Genomic DNA, 20,941 nt, shown 5'->3' on the forward strand with positions numbered 1-20,941 from the left:
AATATGTTTAAATGTTAGATTAATAATATTACCTCCAGACTACACCACTTAGGTGTATATTTGACTTTGCTGATGCATTTTTGTAAGATGGCAATAAACATTTATTTATTTATTTATAATGGTTTCAGTTCACTTATAAATGAATACACTAGAATAACACATATCTCTTCTTCTTGTCTAGACCACATTTTTATAAGACATAAAAATTTGAAAATATTTAAGACCGGAATTTTTCATATTAATATTACAGATCACAGTTTAACAGCTCTAATTGTCTTAGATGAAAAACCGACGTTACCAAAAAATGAACTACTTGAATTAAGAAAGATACATTTTGAGAAAGTAAAAGATAAGTTGCTTGTTGAAAATTGGAACGATGTTTACGTGGCTGAGGGTGTAGATGAGGCCATGGATGAATTTTATAAAGCCATGAACAGAGCTATATTAGAAAGTACAGAAGTTAAAATAATTCCCCCAAAAAGAAATTCTTGGCAACTTTTGTTAAATATGTTTAAATGTTAGATTAATAATATTGCCTCCAGACTATACCACTTAGGTGTATATTTGACTTTGCTGATGCATTTTTGTAAGATGGCAATAAACATATATTTATTTATTTATTTTATTTATTATTAGTTTATCTTTTCCTCATCAAAGCTGGTTAGGGGGAGATCTAGTGGCAGATCCACGGGAGATAATTAGTCCTCTAGAAAGTTGTCCTCTTCTGGTCGCGATGACACGAGGTTATACACTATAATTTAAAAATAGGACAGTCATGTTTCTAACACAGCCTCAGGTACAGTAGATAATAAATGGTACATTTGAACAAGATTAAATTTCTCACCATATTGAGCTGATTTGTTCGTTTTTCCACCTCATGGTTAGATCAATTTTTCTCCATTTCATTTCTCAGTGATTGTATGGTTCTAACCTCGATTGCGCTTTAGCTAAGTAAAAATTGTTTTTAAATTATCAAGTTTTAAACTCATGCTTGAGCTTAATTTGATTAGTAAGAATATTTTTATAAGACACTTTATTTTACTTTTTTTTTTTTTTTTTTTTTTTTTCTTCTTCCTTGGGGCGGCCTACTGCCATGCACTTAAGCCTCAAGGGCCTTTTGCGCACCCCGAAAACACCATACTCTTACTCCCATGGCCATGGCCCTAGGTGGTATTTGGCCTCGCCAACCAGCTGCCTCCATCTCTCCCTGTCTTCACAATCCCCCTGACCCGCTCTCAATTTCCGCAAGTCCTTCTCCACCTGGTCCTTCCAGCGATTTTTGGGTCTACCTCGAGGTCTTCTTCCAACTGGATTGTGTTTCCAAACCTCTTTAATCAATTTATCATCCTCCCTCCTCATCACATGGCCTGCCCACCGAAGTCTCTTGCTCTTTGCTTCTCCTACAACGTCTGGAGATTGAAACATCTCTCTGATTTCTTGGTTGTGCCTGATTCTCCATCCATCTCCATCTCTAATAGGTCCGAAAATTTTCCTCAAAATTTTATTCTCGAATGTAACCAATCTCTTTTCTGCCTGTTTATCTATAATCCATGTCTCTGCTCCATAGAGAAGAACTGGTCTTATAACAGTCTTATATATTCTTAATTTTGTTTTGTAAGACAGTAATTTTGATTTTAAAATATTATTTAATGCGTACATGCTTCTATTTGCCAAATTTATTCTATTTTGTATTTCTATTAGTTCATTACTCTTTGAATTAACTATTGCTCCGAGGTATTTGAAGTAAGAATAAATACATTTAAGTAAAAACGTATTGTGTTAAGTAATATTTGAATGAGTAGCAGATAATGTTTCCTCTATTAACTTTTGCATTAATTGGAAATTAGGTACTTTGGTGTTATACAGAGACCACTCTGCCTCTATCAACTACTTGTCACAACGCGATACAAGTTTGTTTATATTAGGCTATCATAAATATGTTACTGTAGTAGTAATGTTAACCTATATGAACACTCATGTAATCTGAGCTTTAATAATGGGTACTATTTTAAGGAATGTTTTTCATTTTTGACAGAAGTGCGGGGTCCGCACTGGGCATTTTACGTGACAGATTGTCTTACGTGATCTGATGCTGGAAAAGTATTGATCGGAAATGCCTCTGTCATCATTGTGAGCGGGCTTCATTGGCTATATATACTGACAAAAACATATAACCATCCCTCCAGATAGTACCCTACATTCAAGCTCAGATTTTGTGAGGGTTAACTTTACCTTTTTCTACTTAAAATACATACGTATATACAGGGTGTATATTATGTCTGGAAACACCCAAATATATCCTTTAATAATTTAAATATAAATTTGAAACCTCTTACAAATCGTGATAGAGATTGGGCATATCTACTTTTTGGAACAATGTTTTGTTATGTCACACCAACGGGGGGACGTCCTGCCGAGGGTATCGTGAATATTCTTAATGGAAGCCTATACCTTGTGATACATAATTTTAAAGGTAATAGCTTACTGAATTGAATGCCACAAACCGCATCTCAAAGGAATTATTCTATCAGAAAATAGAGCATTTTTAGTATAGAAAATTTACTGATGTTTCAACAATGTAATTTTTTAACATGGTTCTTGCCACAAAATGTGTTACACTAATTTTTTAGCATTTTTTAAATGTTCAATTAAAATAAAATAAACAATTATTTTTAAGCTGGTTTCATTAGTACAAATTTACCAGTTTTTATTACAATGAATAAAACTTATGAGTCACTTTCTCTGATTACTTTATGAATCTGTAATTGGTGTTTTCCAGTCAGCAGAAGGTTTAAAGAGACAAAGGTCACTAGCCTATGAGAAACATTATTGTGTTATTAATCATGCTGGTCTACAGGTTTCAGTTTGTTGAGCATGGAGCTTTCACTAGACAGGTCTAAGCTTGGGAATTACAAATGGACAAAGGTCATATCATTCCTGTCGAGTTAATCAGTGTCTCTGAAGCATTGCTGTCAACAAGTTATCTAATTACAGTAGTTCAGTTTTTATTTGGCATTTTAATGGAATTGTCTGAAAGAGAACGAATTACTCTGTTGATGATGCGAGGGTATGGCCATCGTCAAAGATCTTAAATCGGGAAGTTTTGTAATTTGTTTAATGACACTTTCCCAGAAAGGAATCCCATAAGTGTTTCAACAATATCAAAAACTATTGAGCGTTTTGAAATGACAGGGAGTGTACGTAATCGGCCAAAAGTCGGGTAGGATACAATCTGCAACAGATGAAGAACATGCACTAGATGTTTTGCAAACATTTATTGAAGACCCACATACATCGCTCAGAAAAGCTGCACAGCAACATGATATGCACCCTATGTCTGTGAGTAAGATTTTTAAAATTAATAAATACAAACCATTTAAAGTTCATTTAGTCCAACAGTTAAGTGAGGATGATTACGACAGAAGAGTTGAGTTTTGTGAACTTGTGATGCGCAAATGAGATGACAATAGAGATTTTCTGACCAACATACTATATTCCTGATGAGGCAACTTTTTTCCTAAATGGCAATGTTAACAGGCACAATTGCCGTTACTGGGCTAGGGAAAACCCACATTGGATTACTGAGTCCCATTCACAGCAACCACAAAAACTGAACGTATGGTGGTGGAATTTTAGGTAACAAAATTGTTGGACCCTTTTTCATCAATGGAAATTTAAATGCCGAACTTTACTACAATATGCTCCAAAATGAAATAATCCCCAGCTATTCAAATTGCATCAGGAGAATACTTTGATAATGTATGGTTTCAGCAGGATGGTGCTCCACCCCATTATGGGAGACAGGTAAGAGAGTATTTGGATTTAAGGTTTCCTCATAAATGGATTGGCCGAAGAGGAGAAATCGAATGGCCTCCAAGATCTCCGGATTTGTCACCAATCGATTATTTTCTATGGGGTCATTTAAAATCCAATGTTTATAGAAGAAAGCCTCATAATTTGGAAGACCTAAGAAACAGGATTATAGAGGAGATTGCTTTGATAACTGAAGAAATGTTAGGCAACTCTGTCGAATCATTTTACACAAAGATTGGCTCATTGTCAAACCGTAGAAGGAACACAGTTCGAACAATTGCTTTGACACCAAATGCAGGTAAAACGTTTGTTGTAAGACATTTCTAACAGCATACATTATTTTTTATTTGTAAATAAGAAATCAATAACATAAGTTATTTCCATAATTGTACTGTAATAAAAAACTGGCAAATTTGTGCTAATAGAACCGAGCTTAAAATGAAATTTTTTGTTTTATATTTAATTGAACATTTAAAAAAATGCTAAAAAATTAGTGTAACACATTTTGTGGCAAGAACCATGTTAAAATTACATTGTTGAACATCAGTAAATTTTCAATACTAAAAATGCTCTATTTTCTGATAGAATAATTCCCTTGAGATGCGGTTTGTGGCATTCAATTCAGTAAGCTATTACCTTTAAAATTATGTATCACAAAGGTATAGGCTTCCATTAAGAATATTCACGATACCCTCGCAGGACGTCCCCCGTTGGTGTGACATAACAAAACATTGTTCCAAAAAGTAGATGCCCAATCTCTATCACGATTGTAAGAGGTTTCAAATTTATATTTAAAATTATTAAAGGATTATATTTGGGTGTTTCCAGACATAATATACACCCTGTATATATATTTTCCTACTTATATTGCTTAATAACAAGTAGTAGATAGGGACATTTACTCCGTGTAATGCCAACGTACCAAAATTAAATAGACTGTCAGATCAGAACAAGCCCTGGCTTACTTGTTTTTTATTATCAGATTGGATGAAGAGCTCCAAATATGATAATTTTTGTGCTGAAAGAGGTCATAGTAAATACTATCCTTACAAAAAGTTAAGCACGGCGCCCACTGCGACAGGCCCTTGAGGCGACTGTGCCGGTGCTGAGTGGGCCGAGTCCGCTTGGGCCAGGCTGCTCACAGTGGGTGCGTGTCCATTTGATCGTATGTATTTTGACAGAGTATAAAAGACTGGGGTGGGCTGGGCTCGACCGGTCGCAGTTGGCGGGTGTTCATTTGATTGCGTGTATTTCGACTTCACAAAAAGGACGAGCTGATAGCAGTGGACAGGTGTCTTTTGATTGCGTGAATTTTGACTTCACCGGGCCGAGCGGGTCGCAGTGGGCGCCATGCTTAATCCTTTAATTTTACTTGGTATTTTGAAGGAGTGGTTTTTTTTAGTTTAGGGCTTTTCAAACATCTAGTTTCAAAAGAAAGAACTTACGGATTTATATCAATGTGAGCCAATTTGACAATCCCACTAATATTATAAATGCGAAAGTTTGGATGTTTCGAGGTTTGTCCTCGAATCACGTTGAAACTGCTCTACGGATTGTGCTGAAATTTGCAACAGGTATAGATTTTGCTCTGAATTAAAATTTAGAGTGCTTTTTACCACCCATAACACATTCATTTCACCAAATAAAGTCGAATTCAAGTTGAAAAATTAGTTTGTTTTTATTCTAATGGTATGATAAGAACAAAACGTATTTTGACAGCTATAGTTCGACAAACTTTCTGAAACATCTGTTTACATTTGAATTTTATCATTAATAAGTAAACAGTGCTTTCCCCCCCCCCCCCTTGGGGCGGCCTACTGCCATGCACAAGGGCTTTTCGGTAGTGTAATGCAGATAGTAAATAAAACATGAATATATAAATTTTACTCCAGATTGCGCCATTGACGAATTAAAATCATCTAATGCATTAAATGCTATTATAAAACTAACCTTAATGAACAAAGTTATGAATGTTTTCACATAAGTTACTTTAAACTGGTGGGCTTCCTTGACATTATGATATTACATTTTAACAATGGCTTACGGAAAAAAAACAGACAAATGAATACTAACATACCTTAATGTTTAATTCTTTTCCTGGCTACAGTCCAAAAAACAAGTGTAACGCAAAACTTTAATAACGATTATTTTGGAATGTTGCATAACCTTAATAAGGATTTCCCCCTTATACCGGAAGTACATAAGAAGTAGGTAGGACTTCCCCCTAGGTCGTAATAGGCTTTTCAGTCCTAGCAAACTCAACTATGCCAACACGATTTTGACCAAAATAGATTTCTGAGAACCATATAATCGAACGTATATAGTTTTTTAATCGAGGCAATATGGCAAGCTAACCTGTGACATATTAGGTAAGTGAATTTAAACGGTCTTAAGTAGGCACTTTTTAACCGAAGTAGGCATCTCGGTCCTATGTAAGTATATATATTTTTTTCTTCGTCAGAACAAGGCAAACTCTACTATGGTACTGGAAATATCTTAGACTTGAAATATATGACAAGGGCTGGAAATATACACTTTTTGACCAAAGTAAGTTTCCGAGACCTGTGTGATCCGAGATTTGTGTTTCCTTGATCGGGATTACAAGGCAGATTCAGCTGTGACGTTATGTATATAATTAATTAGAACCAGAAATGCTCCTACACGTGCTAAACATGATATAATAATTAAGTTAAACTCTGATACTATTTACCACGAACTTAAATAATATCTACCTGTTGTATGCCTACTTATGTTTTAAAATGTTTGTAGGACTCCCATCATATTACATCATAATTGCTTTTTATAAGGACTTCGGTTCTAAAAATTGTGTGCGAAGCCGCGGGTAACAGCTAGTATGAAATAAATGGATAGAATATTTCTCTTACAGACCAATAAATTTAATTTAAATGGATCCCCTTTTAATCTTGACAGAGAGGAATATTGTCCTATTACCATGAAGTTACCACCAGAATTTTGTAATGATACGACTTTGACTATAATACAGCTTAGTGGCTAATGTATAGGCCTATGCTATATATATATATAATGATTTTTTTTAATATTAAATATGTTGTAGCCTATTTTTCCAATCTGCCACAGACTTGTCCAAATAACTTATGCCTCTCAATGTGAAAAAATAGTTTTTAGTTTTGATCTGAAACGTATTACTGTATTATTTATTTATGTTGTTTAATATATAAAAAAGAGTGTAAAGATTATCACATTGGAGCCTGTGCTCAGGCCAGGCTAGAAGGCTGGCCGTTCTTCAAGTATAATGCCAGTGTTCAAGAATGGCTGAGGTAAGGACACAGTGAATAAAGTTTACCATTTAAAAACAAAATGAACATTTTATGAAATGCATACAATAGTGTTTGTGTTTACAGGCATTACATTTCTTAATCCTTCACTTTTTCTTACGCATTTACCTATTTTTTTTTATACTTTTCTCAGTCAGCCTATTTCAATAAGTATCTGTTATAGCCTATATCAAGTCAAATGTGACATAAATTGGAATATTTTGACAATTAATTACTAGACCTATTATAAAAATATTATCAAAATTTTTACTGGTCATGACAGTAGTTTCATTAAGATGCAATAAATCTACTTGAGCAAAAGAATCTTTTCTTTCAAAAAAAGGCATTTTAAAGTAATTAAAAATCTTTTTAGATTTAACAATATTAGGAAAGAAATTAAATACCTTATTGCAGTATTATGAAATTTTGTGCAGTATATATATTTTTTTAAAAAAAGAAAGAAAAGGTTTAGAATAAAAAAAATTGTTACATTGCAAATTATTTAAGAAGTTTGTTGAGGGAAAAAACAAATAATACACAGAATTGGCTTTTAGTTATCGTACAAGTTGAAACATTTTAAATCATAGAAAGTTTTAAAATGTACTTTTTTCCTTTGTGTATAAATATTTTTTATATTTTAAATTAATGAAGGGAGGATTCAATTTATAATGAAAAACAATCTATCAACCACATTGAAATTGACTAACCTCTGATACCCAATAACTAAATTGGTCTCACAAACAATGAAATTATAATTTTAATAGTATTGTCTCTGAGATGGTTATTTCATGTAACCTTTACTAATCTCTACACCAAATTTGGTTGCATTTGGAAATTTGTAATCCATCTACAGATAAATTTAATGCATCTATCTTTCGGACTGCAGTTATATTAGCAGTTAATATTAATGATCAAATGTATCATACACTATTGTTAAGAGCATTAAGACCAATTTTGTGTGGAATTAAAATTTTACAGCTTTTTAAAATATCTTAAAAAATGTTCTTTTTTCTTGTGTCTTAGTATTTTCTAAAGAAAGTAACTAAGCACTAAAAAAGATAAAATACTGAAATTCATGGCATTCTATCCATTTGAAATTTTCTTTAATTAATGTATCACATGACTAGGTTTGTACGTTTTGAGATATTTTCTATACTCCCAAAAACAGTTTTTGAAAAACCCAGTATGTCCCCTTCAATTTATTTGAATAATATATCTTTCTTACATTATAACTTACTACAAACTTACAAAATTTCAAAATGTAATGAATGTGGGTTCTCATTTAAAAGAATATTTTACTACTGGTGTACACGCCAGTTTGGTGTGAGTTCCCATTACTATGTACATTATGTACATCCTGTATTCCATAATAAGTTAGGTGTTAAATTATCGCCCTCGACCAATTAATGTTTTATGTGTAATTTTGTTAATACTATTAAATTTTTTAAATATAAGTACTAACCTTGAATCTTTTGGTTGCAGCTAAACTAAGACCATGTGTTTAAGTGTAGGCTTATTATATATTATTAATTTTAGAACAGACTATAACAATTTTTGTCTCATGAGATTTCAAGATTATGGAGTTTTTAAATGTTGGAATATGTTTATGAGTGTATCATCATTATTGTCATACCATCAGTGTTGCAAAAACCAACCTTCTAAACTAATAATGTGTCTCCAGTTAAATATATAAAGATGAAAGCCACCTGTGACATAAATCCATTTGTCTTCAGACTACTCTAAGCTGGGATATTATTATTTTTGTCACAAAACAAAAATTCTGTTTTGCTCAAACAAATTTTAATGATTGATTAAAAAATAAACAAATAAATTTACAACACATACATTATTTTGACTGTTCACAAGGATAGAACATTTTATGCAAACATTAAAGAATATCCCAAATGCTATTGTGTTACTTGGATATTAAGTAGAATTTGGGAATTCATAGGTAAAAAGCCAAAATACCAATTTTGCTATTTTATTTTAAAATTGTAATAAATATAAGCTTTGCTCTGTATTCTGTTGGTAATAATTTAACACGTATTTTACAGAGATCTCTCGCAGTGGTAGCAGTGAATAAATATAAACAAGAACATTTACTTTGTACAGACTAGTTACTGTGTTATATGGATTGTTATCAGTAGTAAGAGGAAACTTACATAGAATTAGTTATGTAGACCTAGTTTGAACTTGTTTATAAGAATTTGTTAGGACTATTTAAAAGTATATTTTACACTATAGAGATAATCATATCAAATAAGAATATACAAATAGAAAATCATGTATAGTCTTTAAGGATGATTAAATATTTGTTCTTTAATAATTAGGCCTAACACTGGTTTTTTTTTAAAACATATTAAGATTTACTGTATAGTATCTTGTTGGACAAAATAAGAACTGTCTGAGTCTTGGCAGCAGTTTATTGAAAATGTTTTAAAATTAATTCACTGAGAACTTGTGGCAAATAAAGGAATTTATGGCTGCTACACAAGGCAGACTGGTGGGCTGCCCACCCTGTATGTTACAAAATGTAAACTTTTTGTAATGATAACGATTGCATGTCCTAAATCCCATTATTTCACCATAACAAAGAATGTCCCTTTAAATACTTAGAATACTTTAAATGTATGATCTGAAGTGTCTTAAAAGTAGGACAAAATTGCATATCTTGACCATCAAGCATTAAACTAATTGAACTACGGTACTGATTTACTCATACATTCATGATTCATATAATTCTATTGTCTACACTGGTTTATGCGACCAATGTGTCATGGATAATGTTGATATTTTTTTACAGTGCGCTCATTTGGAACTGAGGACCGCCAGACCCAGTATCCAGTCCCGGCTCAAAGCCAGGTCTACGAATACATCTTATTCCGCGGTTCTGACATTAAGGACATCAGCATTGTCAATACTCAGCAGTTACCCAATGATCCTGCAATTGTGAGTGCCTTCACTGTAAAAGTTTGTTAAGTTTAAACTCACTGTACAAAAGTTTGAACATATTTCCTTTCAGAACTAATATAAGTCATGTAAGAATCTTATTCTCCATGAGCTGAGAGTAAATTTTTATTGTATAATCACATAGCCTAAGGTTCTATTGTTAGATGAATTTCATGTGAATAGAAATTGATATTCGAATAAAACTTATTATATTATAGATTTAGGGCAAATTTTTTATGATAAACTTAAAAAATTTAGTAACTCCAGGTTATTTCTTGTAGATGATATTTCATAGTTAGTGACTTTATTACTATTCATAAAGATTATGTAAATAAAGAAATTTCTTTTGTCTTGTTTGTATTTGTTGTCAACAAAGTTCATATATGAGATTTGTATTTTGATAAAATAAACTAAATTTTTAGAAACTAATCAAAGTTACAATACATTCTTTTAGTCAGTTTCATGCAACTAAAATTTCTTAAACAAAAATTTGGAAGTAAATCTTAGTGGAGATGTTATTCATCAAATGGTTAACATTTTTGTGAATATATTTATATAACTCCTTGATATAGCTAATTGACTAGATTACATTTTTATTTTTAACGTTGCTTGCAGTTGTTATAAATGCATGGGCTCTACAAGATATCTCTGTAGAAATGTTATGTTGTTAATGCATTTTAATTTATTTTACTATCATCCAACTGGTGGTGTGATAAATTATTAAATTTGTGCCTTAAAAAATATGTAACTTAGTGATCAAGAAATTTTAGTCCTTTTACAAACCATCTTATCAGGATAGATAAAGTGTCTGATGTTTATTTATAAATGAAATGGTGTTTGATTGAGTCATTAGCCTCAAGAGAGAACAATCTTTGGTAAGAATGGAGTTGCCCTTTGATAGTCACCACTATATATTTGACAGATTTTTCCCATTTGTGTTGAATAAATTATGTAAGGAATAAATGTTTATAATATGTTGTATATGGCTATTTTTTTTTATAAATCTGAATGTGCTACTTAAAATACATGTTTTGAGAGAGTGGTATGTGCCCAGGTATCTGGTATGGCTCCAAGCATGCCGAGCAACTACCCAGGGCACAGCTACTCGCACCACCCTGTGATGTCGGCACCGATGGCCCCGCCGCAGTATCCCAACTACATGGCGCCGGGCATGGGACGGTCGTTGAGCAAGCAGGCAATGTCGAGTGAGTTGGTCAACGTTAACCCTCAGGAGACTGTGCCAGGACATACAGTTCCTGTCCCAGTCCAGGTCCACGCTCCTCCTGTCATCCCCATTGTCAAAGAGCCCACCACTGGTAGGTGCCGAATATTACGGTATGAGCATGGTTGCTGGTCGCCCTCGCCCACCTGCATGGCTTCTGCTTCGCTTCTGCTTGCACTGGAAGATTATTATTGCATGATTAGTTACACTGTTGTTACAAGATGAAATCTCATTAGGCGTAACAAAGTCTTGTGTGAAGACCACAAAAGCTTAATGTGGTAGTTTTTTCTAGAGGACAGACTACTGTTCCTAATGTTTCTTACCTCGTATTGTTTTTATTCCGTAACATACCATATTTGTTCCATGAGCATAAAAAAAAATGCATGGCTTGTTCTCTCCTAAAAAGGTTTCTTACTCAATTACAGCACAGTAATAATGTTTAGAAAGGTTGCTTTTTGTCACATTAGCAATCTCGCTGTTAATAATCTTTTTACTAAATCGCACTGTAATATAAAATTGAATACTTGTATATTAATGTATTCCAGTTTTTTGTGATAAATGTCCTTGATTTCAGTAAAGTTCTGTAAACAATAATACAGCCAATACATTGTTTAATATAAATATTTTAAATCATTAAAAGATCTAATTAATCAAATTTTAAATAGCTAGACGTACATGTAATAGAGGACTATATTTTGTTCTATCAGTCAGTTAAAGAAAAACATTATTTGAAAACTGCTACTCATGATAAAGGCTACTATTGATAATAATAATAATCATTATAATAATCTGTCATAAACAAAAATATTCCATATGTAATAAAGTGAACTAAGCATACTTAACTTTTTTAATCACTACTGTTTTATTAGTTGGAGTATAAATTTATTTAAACATTTTTCATTGTTAGATACCCATATAGCTTATTTGTTTTTTGCTGTCAGTTTTATTTCTTTGAGAAAGTAATGAGGAAATGTTTAATATCCAAAGTCTTCAGTCTATGCATTAAAATAATTCTTATTTTCTTTTCTTTAAATAATTATTTCACCAAAAATGAATTTAACTTGTTGGTTTCTTTAATTTTTTAAATGACAAAAATAATTGTTGAATACAAATTTCAGCAATTTATTATTTTGAGTTTGGTATTCAAACATATTTTTTATTCTATGAAGTTAATCAAGATCCTGTATTAACGTAATAAATTAATTTAATAGTAGCTGTACCAAATAGTTTTTTACACTCTACTATATGAAGAATGTTTATTTGGTCGTCAAGGGTAGAGCTAGAAAAAATATTTTTGTTAAAAATCCTTCTTTCTTGATCATGAGATGTCCAAAAATATTTTCAGGGATTATGCAATGTTAAATTACTGGGTCCTATCAGTAGTATGTGTTTAAAAATAGTAAAATATAATTTTTCTTCACTTTTTAAAAAAATATCCGTGATAAATCAATAAATAAACCTTGAGAAGCCAACTTGATATAGATTGTCACTGAAGAACTATTCTCGTCAGTTATTCAACATCACAGAGGGCTTTTGAATGGTTTTGTAACAATTATAACGTTGTAATGCAAACTATACTGAGCTAAGGCTTCAGACTAAACTGTACATTTGAGTCTTAGAGTATATATTATTATTTTATTGTGTGTGGCATCTAAATCTTTGACTTTATGAGATATTTTTGGGCGACAAAATTGACCACCTGTTTGCTGCCCATAAGTTCTGTGCTCATAAAAAGAACTTTGTATGTGCTTTCAGAATAAAAATCTGTCTGAGAGAAAACTTTACGCTTTTTGCTACCTTAATTCATTTTAAAACTTCAATTTTTACAGAAACCTATGTACATAGCTCGTTTAAATGTAAAAAAAAACTTCTGCCATTTTTATTAGAATTAATGGATTTTAATTTTGTTGCAGTATTGTACTCAATTGGTCGAGGTTAAAATTGTATATGCCTACTGCATAATTTTATGCACTTTTTCTCTTGGGACTGTTTTCCTGGTGAACATTTATTAAATTTTGCATTTTAATTTGTAGTCAAACTTAGTTATATTTTTAAGTATAACTAAGCTGTTTATGTATTTTGTTGTATTGTATTTTTGTATTAGCATCCTTTCTTGTATGAATATTGGTTTTTAGTATTTTAGCAGTAAGTGTTTTTAACGTTATTTCAAAAACATCATCCTAAAGTTGATGTAAAAAAGTAATTATTTTATCAAAGCAAGAAATATTGATAATTTATATATATATTATGTACATCTGAAGGTGTTCCCTTATATGAAATGAATCAGGAGTGAAATCTATAATAAGAGCAGTAAAAAAGGAAATTCTGACTTTTAATCTGGCTTAAAGGAAAGAGGCATTCCATTAATACATTAAAATCGTAAATAGTAATTGATTAAAGGTAAAATGTTATCTATTTACAAATAAAATTATTGTTCAGTATTATTCGCTTTACACATTGTCATAAATCATTCAAACGTCCTCTGTATGATCTATGGTATGTTTCCAGTTATGTAATTATAGGTTTCAAAGAAATTATGTTAAAAATCATGGCCTAGGTTTCCTCCTTGTTTTATTATAAATAGATTTGTCAAAAAAATGTTATTTAAAATGTAAGCATAAACTTTTTACAGTGAAATAAAATATTTTCTTGCATAATAAGATCTATACAGAAATAATATATGAACAGAAGACCATAGTGTTCAAGGCACAGATAGGTTACAAAAACTATCACACAAATTTTCATTGTTGTTTTGATTATTTACATTCATGGCAAATTTTCTTTCTTTATGTGATGCATTTTTCTTACAACAAAAAAACACACAAAACAAATATTTTTCTGAGCCTAGGCTGAAGTAAAGTATAAACATAGGCATAAAATGCAAATCCTTACAAAAGAAAGAAGTAAATGTGGTATTGGGTGTAGCATAGGTCAAGGATGGAAGTCACTAGAGTTTCCAGTGATAGTGTCTGTTCTAGAGCTACTGGGAGGCTCCCGGTCTTCGACGCCGTCCTTGTCCCGTAAGTCCCCCACCATAGACCAGGCAGTGCAGGTGTCACCACACAAGGACAAGAAACCCATTCAGCCAGCCGCCAGCACCTCGAGAAGGGTGAGAGATGACGATTTTTTAGCCAAGCAATATCCTATACCAATTACAGAAAAGAGAAATGATTCAAAATTTATATTTTATTTTTAGTTTGTTCGGAATCCTTGTAAATAAAATTTTAAATCTTTGTAATTTTATTTCATATTAATTGAAATAAGTTAGTTATTATTAGTATAGTATATAAGTTATTATTAATTTCTTAACTATTGGTAATTTTTATGAAATTAATGAAGATTAAAACTTTTGTAAGAATTCAGTGTGAGTGTAAAAATGTTTGTAGTCAGAGGTTTTTTCATTCGTAGTTAAAGTTAAAGCAATATCAAGTACTCGTAATGACAAATAAAGGAGTCAATGGGGTGAAAAAATTAACACGTCACAAGGTTATATGTAATTTGTCAAATGATTCATTGCTTTAAGTGTTAAATATATGAATATTATGACGATTCTTATTTCCAGATAAGTCAATAGTAGCCTGATCGCTAAAAGTAATACCATTTATGTAATTGTGATCCAGTCACTTTTTATACATACAAACAACAGTAGAGTCAAGCTTCTTTTATTTTGTCATTATGCTTTTAGAGCATGCAATAGTTAAGGTTTGTAGCCTTAAATTTTGTTTTCCTTTTTTAATATTTGAGCTATATATAGACTGGAAACATTTAACATATAACCCATGTTTCCATACAGATGTTTTTAAACTTCTTTATAAAAACTGTTTTGAATGTTTCATTTCAAAGTTGCCATTATGACTGTTTTTGTAAAAACGTTAGCCACGCATAACTACATGATAATAATGGGTGATTCAACTGATGAATACAAAACTTTATTACGAGGGCTATTCGGAAAGTAGATTACGTTTTGGAATTAAAAATTAACAAAGTATAGGAAACAATTTTTATCATATACATATGAAAAGCCACACTTAAATACTACTTTTCAACATAGTCGGCATTCAAATTTAGGCACTTATCATATCGATGGATGAGCTTGACAATGCCTTCCTCATAAAATTCTGCCGCCTGTGTCTTCAACCAGTTTGTCACTTCTTTGCTGCAGCTCTGTGTCGTCGTCAAAAGCGCTGCGTTGCCAGCCACTTCTTCATTGTTGGGAACAAGTGGTAGTCACTTGGTGCAAGATCCGGGCTGTATGGTGGATGAGGAAACAACTCCCAACTGGAATGATTCGAGAACTTCACGTGTGTGATTTGCCGTGTGAGGTCGAGCGTTATCGTAAATCAACAGAATTTTCGAGCTCAACTTTCCTCTACGCTTGTTTTGGATCGCTCTTCTGAGGTTGTTTAACGTTTGGCAATACCTTTCTGAGTTGATTGTAGTGCCTCGTTCCAGGAAATCAACAAGAATTACACCTTTCTTGTCCCAAAAAAAACCGTTGCCATAACCTTTCTTGCCGACATCGTTTGCAAACATTTTCTTGGTTTGTGAGGTGAACTTGTGTGTCCCCACTCCATTGACTGCAATTTGGTCTCGCAGTTAACATGTTTCACCCATGTTTCATCGCCAGTTACGATGCGATCGAGTAGTGATTCACCCTCTTTGTCGTAAGCATCCAAAATTGTTAACGCTTGCAGCCATGCGCTGGTTTTTGTGGACGTCGGTCAGGATTTTTGGTACCCATCTTGCACAAAACTTGTGGAAGCCAAGCTTATCAGTGACGATTTTTGTATAACAAAGTTCGTGAAATTTGAGGGAAACTAAGCGAGAGTTCCGTTATGGTTAACCGTCGATTTTCTCGGACCTTTGCGTCAACTTTCTCAACAAGTTCGTCAGTCACTATGAACTGGGTCTTCCACTTCGCTCTTCGTCATAAACATTTGTTCGGGCCATTTTAAAACTTTAATGACCCATTGTCGCACTCCACCTTCAGTGATAATGTTGTTCCCATAAACTATCACACAACTGCCGATAGATTTCTATAGGCTTACAGTTTTTTGGCAGTCAAAAACCTAATTACTGCGCGCACCTCACAGTTGGCGGGATTTTCAATTGCGGCAGACATTTCAAACAGGCACTGTGACTAGACGCGTTACAACACGAACTTCCCGCTAGCACGGCTGGATAGCACTGAGTGGTGGGACGTCCTGACACCAAGATGGCCGCGCTAGTCCCGCCCCTGGCGGCCACAGCGCAAAACGTAATCAACTTTCTGAACAGCCCTCGTAACAACTGTTTTCATTTACATATGTCTCATAGGATCTGCGATCAATAATAGAGTAGTAGCTATAAATAATTAAAAAGTGTAACATAACTTTGTGGACACACTGTATTTGGGTCCGCCGGTTTCTGAGGTTAAATGTCCACAATTTTACGTGGAGCGAAACATAATGTTCTCCTAATCCAAAATTAACTGCACCACTTATCAAAGCTGTAAATCATTCACACTGAATACTTTAGCCTTTAGTTCTCAAATTATGATTTTGTGGTGTAATACAAATTATTCAAGCTCTCTGTTTGCTTGCTCGACAGACGTCAAAACAGAAGTGACAGAAATTATCAGGAAACGTACCAGCGGAGGGATTTCCGAGGGCCGAGGGATGGACAAAACACAACATGCGAGACAATGAATATAGAGGTCAGAGGGATGGACAAAACAACATGCGAGACAACGAGTACAGAGGCCAGAGGGAACGAGACGGTGACTACAGAGTACAAAGAGATCAAGACAATCGGAGAGATGGGCTTTTACGGTGGGTGTCTGGAAGTTGTATGATTTTTGAACAGTTATGTGTTAACATATGATTATTATCTGTTTCGATGGACATTTCTGACCATTAAATTCTTTTACTAAATTGTACTGGTAATTTTTTTGTGTACTTATGAAGTGCATATACAGTATTTTCAGTTTAATAGCTTCTCTTTGAAGAAACTTTACTGGCCTGAGTTGAGCACTAATGTGTATCATGTAGGTAAATTCCAGAAAATGGGTATTTTTTGCATCCTTGCTTGAACTAATGCCAGTCAGTCATTAAAAAAAATTGTTTTGTTTCATAAAGAGCAATAAAAAGTGGAAGAATTGGTGTGGGGTTTCTCTCTTACTTCAGTACTTTGCTCTCAAACTCGGAAGTCATTTGGATATGAAAGTTTTAGAAGTAGCAACTACAATGTCTGACCTGTTGTTATTTTGCAGAGCCATCCACAGCAGCAACAAACAGAGACAAGGGCAGGGCATGAACCGAGGAGGCTGGGTCAATCGTGGCAGAGGAGGCGCTGGTCCTAGCATTCGCAGCAGAGGTACATATAGCAATAGTCTGGTCGACCTTGTGTTCGTAAAAATCTATACCAATAGTACAAAATGAATGGTCTATATAGATACAATACATTCTTAGGCAATTCAGTGTTAACAAATTCCGAGCATTAGATTGTTAAGCACAAGTAATAACTTACATAGCAGGTTGCTGGCTGGGCAGGCACATTGGTGTCCTGGTGTCGGTTTGGAAAGGTTCCCTCTTCATATTTATAACGTAATAACCAGCCAGCAATCAATGGAAAGTGAGATACTTATTGTAAACTTTAAGTAAAACAAAGTGTGTACACGGTTGTATTTTATGAGACAAAGACCACACATTACTCTTACAGACCTAGCATAAAGCATTCAAGTTGAGCCTCTCTGCTTCAACCATAGATTTTGGAAGTGGTCTAAAGTTTAAAATTTTTACAAATCACATCATTTTTTGCTCTTGCTTATGATTTATCCCTTTAAACTGTCTTGATAATAAAAGAATCGTGTATCCTGAATCATGTATTGTGTATTATTGGCGATATAATACATATTTACTTTGTAATGCAGGTACTCTTTCCTCTGATTCATGATCGAAAGTGGACATAATAAAATTAGCCTTCTTGTTTGCGTTGTGGATGATGTACTTAATAAATTTCTATTGCTATTGGGGTAATTTTTTATGATTACAGTGGAAGGAAATTCTCACAGCTACCCATTGTACGTTCACATGATAATCGCGGTCCTGCGTCTGCTTTTGGGTATATTATTAAGTCCTTTTATAAAATTATAAAAGATCGTTAACAGAAATTATGACGTATACCATTTTCAGAAAAAGTTAGAAAATAATAGTATTGTTACTAGATGATTTTGGTACATAATAATTTGTTACACATTATATGTATGTAATATTCCTTATTAACATGTTCTTCAAGAACAGTTTTGCATCAAAATTAACATGTAGGTAAGTTTCACGTATATAGGCAAGGCAAGTAAAGTAAATATCAAGAACAAAAAAACTCATTATAGGAGTAGAATGAATGATCTTTTAACCAGCTGGCGAGCCGCTTTTTCCGGTTGGTCGTCTGCCCACTTCATTGCTGCTGGAAGATGGTTCTAAAGCTTGGATCCCATGTTACTTTGGCTTCTTTTCATGTTTGGTCAGGCGGTTGTACAGGTGTACAGCTGTGGTCTCGTCTTGAGTGGGTTCGGTGTTTTTGTCCTTGCGTATGTTACTGTGTGCAATATGTACAAATTCACAATATTTAGGATTTTGAGTTCCTTGAACTTTTTGTTTTGTGAAAAATGTCAATTTAATCTTCTGCCATGTGAAAAAAATGTGCTTATTATCTTATATTGTTTGAAAGGGAAAAAACTCCAGTTGAGTTTTTATAATAAAAAGTGCACAATTGCAATTGATGGAGCAGAGAAAATTCCATGGAGTTTGTAGCATTTCAAAGACTCTGTGTCCGACCTCCACTCGATTCACCTTATGTTGGTCTGTCAGCTGTTTTGGAACCTACCATACGGACAGTTTCCCACAGTCAATCTGCGATCATTACGGAACACCATTTTCAAGTTTTCCCAGAATTTCAGTCACAATTGAAGGTTATCCTCTCCTCTGATGATCATGCACAGATGTATGGCCGTTTTCCAACTCACAGTATCACTTGAACACACTCATACAATTCATAGATTTATTACCATATACCTCAATAAACCTCAACCAAGGTTTTTTCTCTTTCTAAACGAGATAAAGGACATTGTGTATTTTGCACTTGGTGAGAGAATTGAATTCATGAAACATCATCACATTGACAGTTCTCAACGTACTGACTTCGAATTGGTCTTGTTGCAGAAGGGAAGAACAGACTACAGGGCAGTGTAGGCAACATGTTGGGGGGGAAAGTGGTCTTGAAAGCCTCAGTACACTTAATAATTAAAAGAATAATGCAATACTGCCTAGTGACTTAGGTGGAAAAACCTTTTCTCCTAAGTATTCCAGAAAAAAATTCCATTCCCAAAAAATCCTTATAGAAACTCTTGTTAGATTCTGGATTAGTTTATTGTGATTGTCTGATGAAGGAATAGGATTTCTGAATTCTAACATCTTAACAAAATATCTAGGACTAGGATATCCATGATTCTGACTCCATGTTAAACCTTGATTTCCATTGGTTATCAGATGTTAATTAGCGTGTTTAAACCTTGATTTTTCCATTGGTTATCAGATGTTAATTAGTGTGTTAAAACCTTGATTTCCATGGTTATCAGATGTTAATTAGCGTGTTAAACCTTGATTTCCATTGGTTTATCGGATGTTTATTAGCGTTTTAAACCTTGATTTCCATTGGTTATCGGAAATCAGAACATCTGCCAAGAATCAATGACTGGTAATGTTATGTAACAGTAGAACACCTCACTCATCACACTGTTCCTTACGGTAAGTGATATTTTGGTGTTAAAGGTCGAGGTGGCCCTGGTGGCAACTTCAACAGAGCGCCAGGCTCAGGTCCACAGAACCAGCCACAGCAGAACAATACAGCAGCTGTTAAGAAGAATACTCTTAAGTTTGATGAAGAGTACGACTTTGACAAGGCCAACTCAGAGTTTGAAGAGCTCAGAAGTAAAAACTGCTAAACTGAAGATTAGTGGTGAGTCTTGTTAGTTGTTAACTTATTTACTTGTGCTGGAACCTGAGAGGTAGCAATTGTAGCCTCAAGTACATTTTGAATATCAAGAGAGAAAAATGTACAGATTGTGCAATCAACAATTAACAACTCGTTAGTTACTCAAGATTTGTAATAAAGTAGTTTATAAATGAGGAAGATGCCTCATCATCTTAGGTTAGGATGAGGACTGAATACTTAATTGTATTTCTACAGTAGAAATTTGTTGGTCATGACAATGTGGTGTCCTAGGAGAGGGAGAAGCTGCAGCACCCAAGGTTAATGGAGAAGACAAGAAGGACGACTCTGGAAACGAGACCGGACTGGGAGAGGGAGAACCAGAGGAGGACCCAGAACATGAGCATGTTGTCTACTACGATAAGACCAAGAGCTTCTTTTGGACAACATTAGCTGTGAGGCAGTCGAGAGGAGCAAAGGGTTAGTTAATGTTTGTGTAATAGTAGTAACTGCTTGATACGGTTTCATAATTCCAGTTCGTTGCTTGGTTTCGTTATTGTATTCGTGAGGTCTCCAAATAATATAACATACTAACAAATTCTTAAGTTTTTTAATTAATAATATCACAAAAGAGTATTGTGCAAAGGTAATGCAGTAGACCTAACTTGCCTTCAGGTGTAAATTTTATCTTACC

The 20,941-nt window shown here is 33.6% G+C and overlaps 1 protein-coding gene across 1 annotated transcript in view; it reads left to right on the forward strand.

Annotated features, from left to right (window-relative positions):
• Positions 1 to 20,941, forward strand: part of LOC124371394 (protein LSM14 homolog B-like) — a gene marked incomplete at its 3' end in the record, with an annotated part of 28,545 nt that overhangs the window by 3,583 nt on the left and 4,021 nt on the right. Inside the window, 8 exon segments of the mRNA XM_046829724.1 lie at positions 9,913 to 10,058; positions 11,113 to 11,374; positions 14,247 to 14,389; positions 16,891 to 17,090; positions 17,531 to 17,634; positions 20,088 to 20,248; positions 20,250 to 20,274; positions 20,542 to 20,727. Coding sequence (XP_046685680.1) covers positions 9,913 to 10,058; positions 11,113 to 11,374; positions 14,247 to 14,389; positions 16,891 to 17,090; positions 17,531 to 17,634; positions 20,088 to 20,248; positions 20,250 to 20,274; positions 20,542 to 20,727 — 1,227 coding nt within the window.

Source organism: Homalodisca vitripennis, unplaced genomic scaffold, assembly GCF_021130785.1.
Source record: "Homalodisca vitripennis isolate AUS2020 unplaced genomic scaffold, UT_GWSS_2.1 ScUCBcl_1354;HRSCAF=4868, whole genome shotgun sequence".
In the NCBI taxonomy this organism is placed as follows: Eukaryota; Metazoa; Arthropoda; class Insecta; order Hemiptera; family Cicadellidae; genus Homalodisca; species Homalodisca vitripennis.